General features: G+C 46.3%; 1 protein-coding gene and 1 long non-coding RNA gene across 5 annotated transcripts in view; both read right to left on the bottom strand.

Annotated features, from left to right (window-relative positions):
* Window positions 1–16,615, bottom strand: part of LOC110070096 (uncharacterized) — a 25,840-nt gene extending 9,225 nt beyond the window's left edge. The window contains exons 1-6 of one of the 4 annotated variants that reach the window (XM_078387093.1): window positions 15,636–16,246; window positions 15,147–15,229; window positions 14,809–14,935; window positions 10,935–11,077; window positions 10,621–10,750; window positions 4,455–6,503 (exon numbers count right to left, since the gene is read on the bottom strand). In XM_078387093.1, the coding sequence (XP_078243219.1) occupies window positions 5,260–6,503; window positions 10,621–10,750; window positions 10,935–11,077; window positions 14,809–14,935; window positions 15,147–15,229; window positions 15,636–15,708 (1,800 nt within the window). In that variant the 5' untranslated portion in view covers window positions 15,709–16,246 and the 3' untranslated portion in view covers window positions 4,455–5,259. Of the gene's footprint in view, window positions 1–4,454; window positions 6,504–10,620; window positions 10,751–10,934; window positions 11,830–14,808; window positions 14,936–15,146; window positions 15,230–15,635; window positions 16,247–16,495 lie in introns of those variants that run through there. The other 3 variants (XM_078387094.1, XM_078387096.1, XM_078387097.1) reach the window with 3 other exon arrangements.
* LOC144587339 (uncharacterized) overlaps window positions 1–16,627 on the bottom strand; it is a 251,289-nt gene that overhangs the window by 79,548 nt on the left and 155,114 nt on the right. The window lies entirely within an intron of this gene.

Genomic DNA, 16,627 nt, shown 5'->3' on the forward strand with positions numbered 1-16,627 from the left:
CCCCTATGGTTTCAATCAGGTTGTCTAGCCTGGGCATTGGGTAGGCATCAGGAGTGGTTACACGGTTTAATTTCCTGTAATCAACACAAAACCTAATGCTCCCATCAGGCTTGTCCACAAGGACTATCGGAGAGGACCAAGGACTAGAAGAGGGGACGATTATGTTCTCCCTAAGCATCTCGTCCAGCTCCTTCCGCACCTTGTCCCTATAGGGTCCCGTTACTCGGTATGGGGATACTGCCTGCGGGGGTGCATCCCCTGTGTGGATCCGATGCATCACTCCCTTCACTATCCCCGGCTTGTTGGAAAACACCTGTTGATATTTTCTAAGCAGCATTTTTAGTTCTTGCTGCTGGTCTTGGGTGAGTGCAGGACTGATCTTTACCTCCTCTGGGTTGTATTTTACTTCCCCTCTACCCTCCCAGAAGGGTAATTCAGCTTCCTCACTCTCAGCTGCTTTTATCGCGAATAAAACCCTCTGTTCCCCTCTGTAGTAGGGTTTTAGGGCATTCACATGAACCACCCTCCTTGCTTGGTTCTCCTCCTGCTCTATTAGGTAGTTCAGGTCTGACATCTTGGAAATGACCCTATATGGTCCTGCCCATTTGAGCTGCAGTTTATTCTCTCTGCAGGGCCTAAGCCAAAGCACTTCCTCCCCTGGGTCAAAGTGCCTCTCTCTAGCTTTGTGGTCATACCATGTTTTCTGTCTGACCTTCTGAGCTTGCAGGTTTTCTGCTGCCAGCTCTAGATTTCTCCTTAGGTCATTCATCAAGGTGTCTATGTAAGTCACAACGTCTTGTGGGTCATCCTGGGTGATCTGCTCCCAATTTTGTTTGATCAAATCAAGGGGCCCTTTCACCCGTCTCCCAAATAGAAGTTCAAATGGACTAAACCCGGTACTGGCTTGTGGCACTGATCGATAAGCAAACAAAAGGGGTTGCAGCTTCTGGTCCCAATTGTTTGGATTCTCTGCCAAGTAAGCCCTAATCATGCGCATTAGAGTCCCATTGAACTTCTCAGTTAACCCATTACTTTCAGGATGATAGGCAGTGGTTTCCTTGTGCTTAATTCCACAGATCTGCCATAAGCGTTTCATGAGCTTTGATGTGAACGATGCTCCCAAATCTGTGATTATCTCTGAGGCAAATCCCATCCTGGACATATACCCCACCAAAGCATCGGCCACTGTGTTAGTTTCAATGTTAGTCAGGGGTATGGCTTCAGGATACCTTGTGGCATGGTCCACAATTGTTAGGATGAACCTGTTCCCCCTCTTTGTGGCCTTGGGCAAAGGTCCCACAATATCCACCCCTATGCATTTGAACGGAGTGTCAATCACAGGCAAAGGGCACAACTTTGCTTTGGTCCTGTCGCGGTTATTCCCCTGCCTTTGACACACATCACATTGTTTACAGAACTCCCTGATCTGCTTCCCTATGTCAGGCCAGTAGAAATTCTGTGTGATTCTCTGCTGTGTTTTGTTCACTCCTAAGTGTGCAGCAAACATGTCAGAGTGACCCCTTTGTAAGATCATGGGGCGATACTTTTCAGGTACCACTAGCTGACTCCTGATCCCATCTCCCCCTTTTGAGATATTCCTCAGGGTCTCTCTATACAGAATCCCCTTTTTCTCCAGAAATCTCACTGGGGTTTCAGGTGCTAGCTGGGCGTCAGTCACCTGTTCAAAACACTTTTGGAGAGTGGCGTCTGCCTTCTGCTCCTGTCCAAATCTGCTGTCTGTGGTTAAGGTTTCCACCACAGCTTCTGAACTCCCCTCTGCTTCCGTCTCTGGCTCATCATTACCCCCCTGAACTGTCCCTGTGGTGGCTTGTGAGCGTGTAATCACTAGCACCCGTTTCACATGTTCAGCCAGGTCATTTCCCACGAGCACGGCTGCTGGCAGAGTCGATGAAATTGCTAGGCGCCAAGCTCCCCTCCAGCCTTGAAAGTTGACAGGTACCTCAGCTACTGGCAGAGAGATTACCTGCCCCTCAATCCCTGCCACCTTCATGCTCTCATTTGGGATTATAAACTCCCTAGGGATGATATCTGGATGGCACAGGGTTACCTGGGAACAAGTGTCCCGCAGCCCCCTATACTGACGGTCAAGTATTCCTACGTCCACCCCTGCTGTCTCAAACAACTGAGAATCTGTTTTTATCAGCAAGCAGCGCTTTACCTCCACCAGAGGACCATTTTCCTCAGCCTGATCAGCAGAGGTAGCTGTTCCAGACTGAGTAGCTATGGCAACAGGCTCCCTCTGTGACACTGAGCCTTGCTCTTTCTGGACACAGAACACAGCTTTTGGCTTGGTCCCACTAGAATTCTGAGGCACCATTCCTTTTAGCTGCTTCAATTTCTCACACTCTGAGATCAGATGACCCTTTCCCTGACAGAAATAGCATTTTCTGGTGTATTTTGATTCTCTCTCCTCTTGTTTGGGTTTTCCCTCCAAATTCTGAGGGCTTGGTTTCATGCCTGAGGGCTTCCCTTCACCATGGGCCCCTCCCCCTTGCTGGCTTTTCCCTGGTCCCTGAGAGTACTTGCTGTAGGTTTCTTTGGGTTTACCTACAGATTTCCCCTCACCCAAGGGCTTTCTTATTTGGGAGATAAAATCCGCGATCTCTGCGGCTGCTGCCACAGATTTCGGTTTCCTTTCCCTCACCTGGAATTTCAATTCCCCATGCAGGACTGAATAGAACTGTTCCAGGGCTATCAAGTCTTTAAGCTGTTCATAGGTCTCTGTTCCCTCCTGCGACAGCCACTTCTCAAGCAGCCTCACCAATTGGGCCCCCACTTGGGTAAAAGTCTGTTCTGGCTTCTTGGTGAGGGACCTGAACCTTTGTCTCAGCTGCTCTGCATTTATCCCATGTCTTGCGAACACCAGTTTTTTAAACTCTGCAAAATCTTTCATCCGTTCCTCAGGCATCTCGGCATAAACCTCAGCCAGGCTACCACTGATTAAAGAACGCATGATGGTCATCTTCTCAGTTTCCCTCACTGAGAAGTCCACAAACGCTCTTTCCACTAAGGAAAAGAACACCTCAGGACAATCTCCCTTGTGGTACACAGGGAATTTCTTCAGGTCAGCTTTAGACAGTTGGCCTCCCTCAGAATCCCTATTGTTATTATTGTTCTGGTTCATCAGTTCCAGTTTTCTTAATTCAAACGCCATTTTCTCTCTCTCCAATCTTTCTTCTCTTTCCAATCTCTCTATTTCAAATTGCCTTTGTTTCTCTCTTTCCCTTTGCTCCATTTCAAATTGCCTTTCCCTTTCCTCCCTTCTTTCTCTCTCTAATCTTTCCTCCATTTCCCTCACCCTCAGCTCATGCTGTTGGGCTAGGAGTATTTTTCTGAGTTCTGGGTCCTGCTCTCCTGTGCTGTCACCTTGCACTGAGCCAAATTCCTCCTCAGAACCTTGGTCAATCTGGGGGTCTTTCACTTCACTCATTTCTGCTACTTGGCTTCGAGTCAAGGGCATAACCCCCCCCTCAGAACAGGCTGCTTTAAAAAGTCAAGCCTCAAAATAAAACGACCACTTTTTTCCTTTTTGCCTCAGAACCAGCTCTCCCCAGAGATTGCTGCTGTTCTTCAGCACTAAATTTGCAACAGTATCGAGTCAGAGCCTACCCCCCTCTGCTGGGCCTCTCAGCTGGCAAGCTAGCTCACTGTTGCTACGCAGTTTTGCCTCAGCGTTTTCCCGCCAAAATCAGGCTGCCTCAGAGCACCTTAATCTAAGTCTCCCCAGTTGGCACGTTCTTCTACTAGTGCACCTCCCCGTGAGGTACACCTAGAAGATTACCTACGCGCCTCAGACTGTCCCTGACTAGACCCCCCTTGCTCTGGGCACACTTGCCAAGGCTTTGCTGGACCGCTGGACAACTGGACCAGTCGTATCCCACACGCTGGACACCAATCAATGTGACAAACCCAGACCTACTGGGATCTATCACACAGTTACTAAGCTGCCACCAACCATTCCCTATAATAAGTCACACAGACCAGGGATGGATTTTTAAACAACAAAAGAATAAGGTTTATTTTAAATACAAACAGGGTAAATAAAACAATCAGGTGAATAAAATAAAGTAACGTGGCTTATTCTCACACACACAAGCATACAGTTTGGTTCACCTAGAACCTTTAACTTAAAGCACAGACCCTGAACCCATCAGTTCTGGCTAACCCACAGACACCTGAACTTATCAGGTTGGTACTCTGACACACAGTAGTACCCTGTCAGACACCCAGACTCCCACAACAGCTTCTTCTTCCCCAGCTGCTGCTTCGTCCCAACCCAGTGTCTCACAGTCTGTCTCAGCATCTCCACACACGCATCACATATTTATACAGTACAGCCCCTCCTCCTGATGTCCCGCCTTCCACTCCCCATAGGATGGAACTTTCCCTCCAAACCCATGACAGACAGGTAACATCAGTGCTGTATGTAACACCTACGACCAGTAGTTTCGAGTTACGACCAGTTCCAGTCGCAAAATTTTGCTTCAACTTGTGGCCGGAGCTTCCAATTACAAACAGAAAATGCAGGGGGGAAAGGCGGGAAATTCAAATGTACTAACCGTTGGTCGGTGAAGAGGCTGCTTCTTTGTAGCTCCTTCACCCCAACGGGTAGAGCAGGGGTCAGGGAACTTTATTACTTTTTACAGTACGCCCCCAAAACTATGGAACTTTGGAACGGGAGCCGCTGCTCAGCTTTTCCCAAAGAACCCCCCCATCTGAGATCCCCTGGTTCATTTGTTTTTTCAAGCACAGCGCCTTCAGGGCTTGCTTTGTTGTTTATTTTTGGTTGTTTTTTTAAAGCCCCATCACCTTCTGATGGGGCTTTCTGTGTGCTTTTTTGGGGGGGGCATTTTTAAAAAAATGCTAAAATGGATTAATTGCGTTCCAATGCATTTCAAAGGGAAATGGTGCTTGGACTTATGACCATTTTGAGTTACGTTGATCTTCTGGAACAGATTATAGTCATAAGTCGAGGCACCACTGTACTGGTTTTGAAATGACATATGACCTTTAAAAAGGATTCTTTGCTTTTCACTTTTTCCTGTTACCCCAGGGAGTTTGCTTTGATCCGTTTATATGTCTAGCTACTGCACCAAAACCAAGTATTGAAGGCACTGTGGAAACAAATTAAATCAGGGCAATTCAGAGAATTATGGCTCAAATTACCTTCCTTATAACAAGTCGTGGAAAAGATATGACCTATACTACATTCCGTCAAAGACTCAATGGAGGTACAGCTTAAACTGTCTTAATCGTTACGATGGGTGACCAGACTTTAATGAAAAGGGAGTTCTGTGAACCCATGGAAGCCCTTGCCAGATTTTCTGATCCAAATGGTTTCTCCTCTGTGTGACTTTTTTGATGTCTACTAAAGTGACTGCTGTCACTAAAGCTCTTCCCACATTCTAGGCATTTATATGGTTTCTCCCCAGTGTGAGTTCTTTGATGTAAACGAAGATGACTGCTTCGACTGAAGCTCTTTCCACATTCTATGCATTTATAGGGTTTTTCCCCTGTGTGCGTTCTTTGGTGTCTACTGAGGTGGCTGCTCTGACTGAAGCTCTTTCCACATTGCATGCATTCATACGGTTTCTCTCCTGTGTGAGTTCTTTGATGTGAACTAAGCTGACATTTCCGAATGAAGCTCTTTCCACACTCCATGCATTTGTATGGCTTTTCCCTTGCATGAGTCTTTTGATGTAATCGAAGGCTACCTCTGACACTGAAATTCTTTCCACATTCCATGCATTTATGTGGTTTCTTGCCTGTGTGAATCCTTTGATGTGAACTAAGGCTACTGCCATCACTGAAGCTCTTTCCGCATTCCATGCATATATAGGGTTTCTCGCATGTGTGAGTTGTTTGATGTGAACTAAGACTACTGCTCTGACTGAAGTTCTTCCCGCATTCCGTGCATTTAAAAGGTTTCTCCCTTGTGTGAGTCTTTTGATGTGACCTAAGGCTTCTCCTCTCACTAAAGGTCTTCCCACATTCCACGCATTTGAATGGTTTCTCCCCTGTGTGTCTACTCATATGAGAAGCAAGGTTTCCCCTTTGACTAAAGCTCCTCCCACATTCTATGCATTTGAAAGGTTTCTCTCCCGTGTGGATTCTCATGTGGGAAGCAAGATTTCCACTTTGAGTAAAGCCCTTTCCACATTCCAAACATTTAAATGGTTTCTCTCCTGTGTGGATTCTCATGTGGTGAGCAACGTTTGCCCCAGGACTCAAGCTTTTTCCACATCTGAAGCATTTAAATGGTTTCTTCCCTTTATGGATTCTCATATGGGAGGCATGTCGTCCACGCTGACTGAAGCTCCTTCCACATTCCAAAGATTTCAACAGCTTCTTTGCTACATGGCGGCTTCTACTACTGATGCTCCCGCTGCTTTCTAAGGGTTGTTTCCACTTTATATCAATGAGAGGTCTCAAGGAGATGATACCGCCTTCTTCCTCACTTCTCTTCTCTCTCGTCAAAGTAGCTGCAATGAGAAAAATATTCAGAGTTGAACCTAAGGGAGAAACAATCTGTCAAGTCAGGGAGCAAACCTCAGAAATGTAAATATTACGTTAAAGAACTGGCAGCAAAAGCATTAATCGATTCCAACTGCCCTGTTGAAAAAGTGTGTCTGTTCTCTTGGGTAAGAGAAGGAAGTGGAAGGACCTGCCTTATAATTAAATTGTTAACATCTGGCTGGTTATCTGTGAGAATCAAGGTCAACTCATCTTTTCCCATCTCTTCTGAAGCATCATACGGTAATTGTACAAAATCTATTTCAGCTTGACCAAGGGGGAGGGGAAGAGTGGGTAAGCAGAGTTACCTTGTAGGAAGTTTATTCCCTTCTCAAATGTTCAGGGTATCTAATAATTTGATTGATGGAAAGACATCAAAAAGTGTGGATGTTTGCTATGAAAGTAGCTCAGACAATGGATTGGTTCTATTTAGCCTCTCCCAAGAGACTGATCAATAGGACGAGATGGCTGGACAGTGTCATCGAAGCTACCAACATGAATTTGACCCAACTCCAGGAGGCACTGGAAGACAGGAGGGCCTGGTGTGCTCTGGTCCATGGGGTCACAAAGAGTCGGACACGACTTACCGACTAAACAACAACAACGAAGAGGCTGATAGACTTAGCAGTATAAAGTGTCTAGTATAATTTTTAGTGCTTTTACTTTTGTTTGGAGTTTAAAGAATCATAGAATAATGAAGTTGGAAGGGACCTTTAAGACCACTGAGACCAACCCCCTGCTCGAGGCAGGAATACAAATCTGAGCATATCTACCAGGTGATGATCTCAGTTTCTCTTGAATGCCTCCAGGGCTGGAGCGCTCACCACCTCCTGAGGTCTAATGTTCCATTGTCCTACTGCTCTAGCAGTTAGGAAGTTTTTCCTGATATTCAAATGAAATCTGGCTTCCTTAAGCTTGAGCCCATTGTTTTGTGTCCTGCACTCTGAAACGATTGAGAACAGATCCTGCCCCTCCTCCATAGGGCAGCCTTTCAAATATTTGAAACGTGCTCTCCTGTCACCCCTCAGTCTTTTCTCAAGGCTAAGCATGGCCAGTTCTTTCAGCCTTTCCACATAAGGCTTGGTTTCCATCCCCGATCATCCTTGTCGCCCTCCTCTGAACTTGTTCTAATTTGTTAGCATCCTCCTTGAAGTGTGGTGTCCAGAACTGGACACAATCCTCAAGGTGAGGCCTAACCAGTGCTGAATAGAGGGGGGCCAGCACCTTGTGTGATTTGGAAACTATACTTCTATTAATGACGCCTCAAATCGCATTTGCCTTTTTTGTAGCCGCATCATATTGCTGGCTCATATTTAGCTTGTGATCTATGACAATTCCAGGATCCTTCTCGCTTGAGGTATTGCTGAGCCAGGTATTCCTTCATCTTGTAACTGTGCCATTGGTTTCTTTTTCCAAGATGCAGTACTTTGCACTTCTCCCTGTTGAATTTCATTCTGTTGCTTTCGTCCCAGTGCTCCATCCTATCAAGGTCATTTTGAATTTTATTTCTGTCTTCTAGGGTATTAGCTATTCCGCCCAATTTGGTATCATTTGCAAATCTGACAAGCATTCCCTGAACTCCCTCATCCAAGTCATTAATAAAGATATTGAAGAGCACCAGGCCCAGGACTGACCCTTGGGATACCCCACTTGCTACCCCCTCCCAGTTACAGAAGGAGCCATTAATCATCACCCTCTGAATATGATTCTATAGCCAACTGTGAATCCATTTTGTTAAAAGCTTTGCTGGAGTCAAGATATATTACGTCTACAGCATTCCCTCTGTCTATCAGGAAGGTTACCTGATCAAAAAACAAGATCAAATTAGTTTGGCAGGATTTGTTCTTGACAAATCCGTGTTGGCTTCTAGTTCTTTCTGCCTTGTTTTCTAGTTGCTTGCAGAATTACCGCTTTACCATCTATTCCAGAATTTTCCCTGGGGCTGATGTCAGGCTGATTGGCCTGTAGTTCCAAGCTTCCTCTTTTTTTGCCCTTTTTTGAAGATAGGGACAACACTGGCCCTCCAATCCTCTGGCACCTCCCCCATTTCCCATGATTTCAAGAAAATAATGGAGAGCGGTTCTGAGAATTCTTCAGTCAGGTCCTTCAGTACTCTCTGATGCAGTTCATCCGGCCCTGGAGATTTGAACTAGTTCAAGGTAGTAAGGTACTCCTTGACCATTTGTTTACCTAGCCCCCTGATCGTCTTTGTTGCCCTGCTCTGAACTTGTTCCTTTTTGTCAGCGTCTTTCTTGAAGAGTGGTGACCAGAACTGGAAACAGTACTCAAGATGGGGCCTAGCCAGTTCTGAATAGAAGGGAAACAGTCCCTTGCAAGATCTAAAGACTATATTTTTGTTAATACAGCTGAAACAACCTTGTGTGCTGCTTTTATCAGGTTTGGCTAGAAAGGACCTTAGAGGGGCAAGTTGACTTTCAATCTATCCAGCAATTAAAAATGGATCTTGATCACATCAAGGCATTATCTGGAGTCCTTTCAGTGCTAGCATCTCTGAATTTCTATCAGGAGAAATAGTTTAATCCCAGAGCTTTGTAAGGACATTGCTATTTGCAACGAACACAGACCGGTAGAGGCAGTGGCCAATGCTCAATGAGGAGCCGCTAAGATGATATAGACAAAATGCTGTGAAACTACCAAAGATATGCAAGAAGCACTTGAGAGATCTTATAGTGTTTTCAGTTCTAAACCAGTCACATTTTTTTCTTAGTTTAATAACAGTATTCAACAATTTAAGCTTATCTAGGTTTGAACTAATGGACAGACAAAAAACGGGATTTCTCACAACCTTGCAGGGTAAAAATTTTGATGATTTTTTTTGCCCAACTTATATAGCAACTAAGTTTCCAAGTACAGTGGTGCCCCGCATAGCGACAATAATCCGTTCCAGGAAAATCGTCGCTATCCGGAATCGTCGCTATACGGGGCAAAAACCCCCATAGGAACGCATTAAAACACGTTTAGTGCGTTCCTATGGGGAAAAAAACTCATCGCTATGCGGAAATCCTCCATCCGGCTGCCATTTTCGCTGCCCGGTAAGCGAGGAAAGGGTGCTAAAATGCTGCGGATGGCCATTTTTTCCCCCGGCGGCCATTTTGGAACCACCGATCAACTGTTTTCTAAACATCGCAATGCGAAAATCAGTAAGTGAAATGCTTACCGATCATCGCAATGCGATGTTTGCCCATTAAAAACATTGCAATGCGATCGCTTTTGCGATCACAAAATCCACATTGCTATGTGGATTCGTTAAACGGGGCGCTCGTTATGCGGGGCACCACTGTATATATTATACGTATATAATAAGTTTCCAAGAATATTGGAAGAATGCATAAATCAAAAAGGCTTCCCAAAAACCTCAACTGAACATGGCTCAAATTTGAAGGTAATAGAAGGGGGCTGGCTCACACAGTTGCTGGAGCTGTAGCAAGCCTAGGCACATGGTAAAGGATTGCCCATTTCCAAGAGATTCCCCAGCCAACAGAAACTATACTAGTTTTCAATCAAAAGAACAAAGCAGTGCAGAAATATGTAGAGCCTGACTCTTAACACAGAGACAAAAGGAAACGTTGTAAAAGCACGCATGGCACATAATTATAAACAGAAATTATTGGATCAATGATTCAGGATGGACTTCATAGTACACTTTAAAAAGAATTCTTTATAAATCCTGGTGAAAAATCCAATGGAAATATTCCAATGACCAATGATGATTTCACTAAAATTGAAGGAAAAGGGACTGACATTCTACAAGATGAACTTTCTAATGTAAGTAATTAGACTACTAAGTGGTGTACTTTTTTTCCTGAGTTACAATGCAACATGCATCAGTTTTGGGTGATAAAAGGTTTTTGCTATACATTTTTAAAATGGACATCGTACACTACCTACAATAGAAACAGTACGGTAGGGTGGCCGGGAGGCTAACAGGGACTTCTCTGCCTGAACCAGAAACCCTGACAAGCACATTAGAAGAGGACAAAACTTTTATGCACATGGCATTCGTTTTTTGCTCCTATCTGTAATATTGGGTTATATGAACCAAGGCGGCTGAAAGACAAAACTTACCCAGAGAGATCAGACTGGCTATATTTTCCTCCATGACTTCTCGGTGCAGAGCCCTTTGGTCTTCGTCTAGCAGAGTCCACTCCTCCTCCGTGAAATGGACAGCAATATCCTCAAAGGTCATCAGGCCACCCTGAGAGAAGGGAAAACGTTTCAGCTTCATACACAATGCAAGGGGGTTCTATGGCTATTCTTTACTGTCAAGAAAAATTTGAGTCAACCATGTGACTGATTCTGAGATTCAGGGCTCAAGCGGGTGACAATTTTCTCAGTTTTCTTAATGTCTAGCTTTGGAAAAAGAAAAACAAGGCAGATACCTTCAACTTCTGAAAAGGTTCCGGGAGAGAAAAACACTGAACGGCTCTCCATCGACTTTTCCCCACAGTTTGCGGTGAAGCTGTTTTGGCTCCTCCAGACAGAAGAGACGAGGAAGGATATATTCCCAGCATCATTCCAACGCCTGCCACACAGATGAAAAGGATGCCAAGTTACTTCATTTTTCAAAGACTTTTTATATTGTCCATGCAAAAAGACCTCTACGTTGTCCATCCAAGACTTCAGTCCCTAGAAAGGCAAAGTGAGAAGGACTCAAACAGTGTTCACTCTGAGGGAGAATAAGGGACAGATGGTTGAAGTTGAGACAGACCCACCAACCCCGAGGACCTATGTCCCCCCCACGCCTTCGCCATTCCATGAAGGAAGAACCAGGGGCCAATCCTGTAGGGCCATGGTTCCCAAACTGCATGCCATGTCACCCGGAGAGTGCCACAGAATCCTTTCCTCTTTCCCCCTCCCATCTCCCCTCCTCACCCAAAGTATTGTACTGCAGTTTCTCTGGTGTCGGTGCCTGGGAAGGTGAAGTTAGAGACGTTAGGCCACGAGCGAGCTTCCCTTCAGCTCTGTATATAGTGGAGTCCCTAATTCCATCGACCAGCCAGTCCTGGTAATACACGCTACGAATGTGTATTGACGCATTTTACGGTATCGGGAGACAGGTCTCTCATGGTCTCCCAGAGGCATCTGGTGGGGCCACGGTGAGAGACATGGAGCTGGACTAGATGGGCCCTGGGCCTGATCCAGCACAGGGCTCTTCTTATTTATTTTTCCTTATCTTTTTTTTCGAGCAGTAGATAATTGAAATCATTGGTACTGATCCCGTAGATACGGCAGTCTTTCTGTACTGGGCAACCAGGGCCAGTTAAGTCAATGGAGCTGCAAATAAAAAAAAGGTTTTGGAACCACTGCTGTAGACCCCTGCATGGTCTGATCAGATAGGCAGGGTATAAATGGAATAAATAAATAAATAAATAAAATAAACCTGAGTACCAAGGACAGACCTTGGAAAATAAACAACAAAGGTCATGATCCAGATGTGGGGAGAAGGTGTCAGGCCTGGGATTTAGAGGATCTATCTGTCTGCCGTTTTGTTTGCCAAGCTGCTTCCACGTTTATGATGATGCGGAAGAGCAAGGAAGAGTGGAAGAGGAAAGGTGTGCAAGGATTATTCCGCTGCAGAAAGAATTAAGAAGATAAAATCATTCCTTATCTCTCTTTTTGGTAGATTAGGCAGTGGTTGAAGTAAAAGCGAGCCACCCACAATTTACCCCCCCCCAAAAGGACTGAAGCTCTTAAAAATAGAAAAAAAAGGGGGCCTATGTTAAACCCTTGAAGGATACACCTTCCATAGGTCAGCTTGTGGGGGAGAAAAGTCAAGGAACATCATGAAAGGTACAGTATGTCAGGCCTGATGGGGGCCTATTTCATGCAATACCAGAGGAATAAGTGATGGGAAGACTTAAGCAGGTGAGATGCAATACAGGCGGCTTAAAGGGATGAGGTGAAAGGCCATTGGAAGAACAGAGAGTCTCTAATGGGTGCTTTGTGCTTTGTATACGCACGGCACTCCAGGTGGTGCTGAGTTCCATCTCCCTCCCCTCGGGCTGCCTGGTCCACTTACCGGGTTACGCATGCTGCTGGGCTCCTTCTCTGGCAGCAGTGCGCCAATCCAGGAAAGAGCCCAGCCAGCCTTTCCCTGCCTCCTCAGGCAGCCAACCACTCCGGCAAGGAGGTAGGACAGGGAGTCTGCCTGCACAGTCAATGAGTGGTTGGCTGCATGGGGAGGCAGCAAAAGGCTGGCTGGGATTGGAGCACCACCGCCTAAGAAGGACTCCAAAAGCATGCGGAGCCCAGTAAGTGGACCGGACGGCCTGGGGAGAGGGAGATGAAACTCAGCCCCACCTGGGATGCTGTGCTTCGTACAAAGCTCTACAGAGCACCAATCTCTAGCAGTGAGAATAAATAAAAGACGGAATGGTAGAAAAAATAGCATATATGTAAAAGGGTGCGTACATCTGTTGGGCAGCCTAGTCAATGCCAAAACCTGGGCATCCAGGCTCAGAGGCTAATCCAGGAGCATCCCTCACTAAGCTGTGCACCTGTGTGTCCAGAGGTAATGCAACTGCACCCAGGACAGGCTGCATCTCTCTCCTTGATCTGCATTTTGACTGACCAGGAGCACCTCTGTCTTCTCTAGATTAAGTTTCAGTCTATTCTCTCTCATCCAGTCCATTACTGACATCAGACTCTGCAATTAAAAGCCTTGAGTGAGTCTAACGAGAGTATAGTTAATATCCATTTTTAAAAATTCACTATGTTTATGACACTCTGTGTTATGCAAATAGCATCCCACATCTTCCTTCCTAGCGTAAAACCATGTCAGTCTGCATGAACACATTTAGCGACAAGACAGTGCATTGTCCTTGATCTAGATGACAAGAGGAGTACAGGGTTTTAATATGGCAATTATTCTGGCTGTTCTCCACCTTCCAGTATAGAACGAAACAATTTTAGGACGTGTCTTAAGACATCTTCTTCCCAAATTTTATAAATATCTGCTGTAAACTCATTGCAGCCTTTGATTTTCCTTTCTTTAAAGTGTTTTAATAGCTGATTTTTAAATATATCCATTATTGTTACTGGGGGGTTATAGAGTCGTAGAGCTGAAAGAGACCACTGAGGCCATCCAGTCCAACCCCCCCGCCATGTGGGAACATCCATCAAAGCACTCCCGACAGATGGCCATCCAGCCTCTGCTTAAAAACCTCTGAAGGAGATTCCACCACCCTTCAAGGCAGCCTGTTCCACTGCCGGACAGCTCTGACCGTCAGAAATTCTTTCTAATGTTCAGATGGAATCTCCTTTCCTGCAGTGTGAAACCATTGCTCCGTGTCCTAGTCTCTGGAGCCATTGAAAACAAATGCCTACCAACATGAATTCTTGTTTTGTTGTTTAGTCGTTAAGTCGTGTTCGACTCTTCGTGACCCCATTGACCAGAGCACACCAGGCCCTGCTGTCTTCCATTGCCTCCCGGAGTTTGGTCAAATTCATGAATTCTACCAACATGAATTTGACCCAACTCCAAGGAGCAGTGGAAGACAGGAGGGCCTGGCGTGCTCCGGTCCATGGGGTCACAAAGAGCCAGACGCGACTAAACAACAACAATGTCCTCTATGTGGGGCCACCATTGAGACTCCTACGCCACCTAAGCCCCATGGGGCTTAGCAAAAGAAGCGGGAAAGCAGCGAGCAAAGGGATCTCAAAACGGGGCACCCATGTTTCTGAAATAAAAATGTGATTTGTCACTGAATGCGTGAAATAATTTTCAGAAAAAAATTGAAAACATTTAAAAATATCTCCAGCCATTGATTCAACCAGCTTTTACCAAGTGTTCTGCCATGACACTTTCCTTTATAATATTTTTCAGATGGTGTGATTTGGGCTTTGCATTTTAGCATTATATCTCATGTTGAGAATCCCCTGGACTGCAAGGAGAACAAACCTATCAGTTCTAAAGGAAATCAACCCTGAGTGCTCACTGGAAGGACAGATCCTGAAGCTGAGGCTCCAGTACTTTGGCCATCTCATGAGAAGAAAAGAGTCCTTGGAAAAAACCTTGATGTTAGGAAGGTGTGATGGCAAGAGGAGAAGGGGACGACCGAGGATGAGATGGCTGGACAGTATCTGCGAAGCAACCAACATGAACCTGACACAACTCCGGGAGGCAGTAGAAGACAGGAGGGCCTGGCGTGCTCTGGTCCATGGGGTCACGAAGAGTCGGACATGACTAAACGCTAAACACACACACATTATATACAGGGTTATCTTAAAGGACAGGACATCAAAAAAGCTCACCCAGAGACATTGCATGGGTCAAAGTCTCCTTCATGACTTCCACGTGCAGAGCCTTTTGGCTGGGATCCAGCAGAGCCCACTCCTCCTCCGAGAAATTCACAGCCAGCTCCTCCAGAGCTTCTGCAACCTGAAAGGAAAAAGAAGAAAAGTGTTCTACATTTGTGAAGGACAGTCCAGAAAAAGATATTGATTAAGTCGCTCAGTGCAGGATTCAAGTCTTCTCCTTCCTAGGGAGTAGGAGCAAGAAGCAAGTGGAAAGAGTAAGATTCCTTTGGGGACCAAGGAAGTAGAGGAGAAGCACCCAGCTTCTGTTCCTCTCCTCATTCCTTCTCTCTTACCTGCTCCGGCTGCATGGACCCCGTCTCCATTCCTCCACGAAGGAGAGACAAAGGATGAGGTGTTTCCAACTTATTTCCAGGATCTGCAAGGAGAACAAGGGGATGGGTGTGGGAAAATGTTCGTTTTTCATATACTTTCTCTCCTTTATTTTCCAGGGGAAAAACTGTATTGATCCCTGTGGATGTATATTTTTCTTTAAAGTAGAGAAAGCATAGGAGAGGGAGAGCCCAAGAGCACAATACAGAGAAATTCTTGATTTGGGAAAGCAAGTGATTCTGTCTTTTCCTTCGGGTTCTTCAGCTGGAAAGATTTTTTTTGCCTTGTTTGGACTAACTCTGAAGACCGTTGAAGCCAAGAAAGCAAGCGAGACACAAGAATCGAGAAAGAATTTGGCAACAACAAAAGTGCAGATAAAGATACCAGCTTTAGAAACAATGGAAATCATACAATTTCTATGAAGGCGTAGGCACATCATAAGAAGACCTCACCTCCCTTCCAATGCTGTTCCTGTTTGTCATTCACTGCCTGAGGCTCAGGAGGGACCCTTTGGCCAGAGGACATCTCCTGGAAAGAGGGATGATGCCCTACCCTCTCTGATGACCCACAATAGCCAGGAAATGGGCCTCAGATAATGAAATCAAGCATCTCGATCATGGGGTCATTTTCTGTCTTCCACCACAGGGGAGACTCTGGAGTGGGCTACCAACGGCTTGGGGCCAAGGCCTTATGCGGGAACTACGTGGCCCATGGGGCCGTTTCAACTAGGGTTCTCCTCTCTTGATGGAGCCTGAGAGATCTTCAGCGATTCTGGCCTCTTCTGGCCCTTCGTTCTTTCTAAAATCCCAGCAGCCAACCTCCCTCACCTTCGTCCTCCTCCTCCTCCTCCCAAAGGCCATGGGCATCTTCTGCTTTTCCATCCAGATAAGACTTCCCCGAGCCGTCTTGCTATCCTTTCAGGCATGGCAGGGTCTCCTCAAGAGGAAAGCGTCGCTCTCCAAGCCCACCTTCTCCCGCCTCTGAAGCAGAGAGAATGAAATCCCACACCAGACCCTTCCAGGTCCTCCAAAGGGAAGGGAGTGCTGGCCAAACACATACAGGTGGATCGGGGGGGGGGGGGGGAGAGACGCCCCCCCCCGCAAAGGGCCTGCCTCCCTCCCGAGAGGATGATGGAAGGGAGGAGAGGAAGGACAGGCTTAACTTGGAGCCCCTCCCTCCCCTCTCCCACCCCCAACCCTAGAACCGCCTGGGCTCTTCCACCCACACACACTGCCCCACTTCCACCAGCCAGCCCCCCCCCCCACACACACAACCTCCGAGCCCCCCCAACCAGAACCCCCTGCAGGCTCACCCTCTGCCTGGCTTCTAAAGCACCGCCGCCGGCGGAGGGAGAAAGAAGAAGCACACTTCCGGTCTGAGAGAGGGACGTTCTAGGAATTCCGCACTCACTCGCTCGCTCCCCTACAGCCCCTTTTAGCGTCTT

The sequence above is a fragment of the Pogona vitticeps genome, chromosome 2 (assembly GCF_051106095.1).
Source record: "Pogona vitticeps strain Pit_001003342236 chromosome 2, PviZW2.1, whole genome shotgun sequence".
NCBI classification, from domain to species: Eukaryota; Metazoa; Chordata; class Lepidosauria; order Squamata; family Agamidae; genus Pogona; species Pogona vitticeps.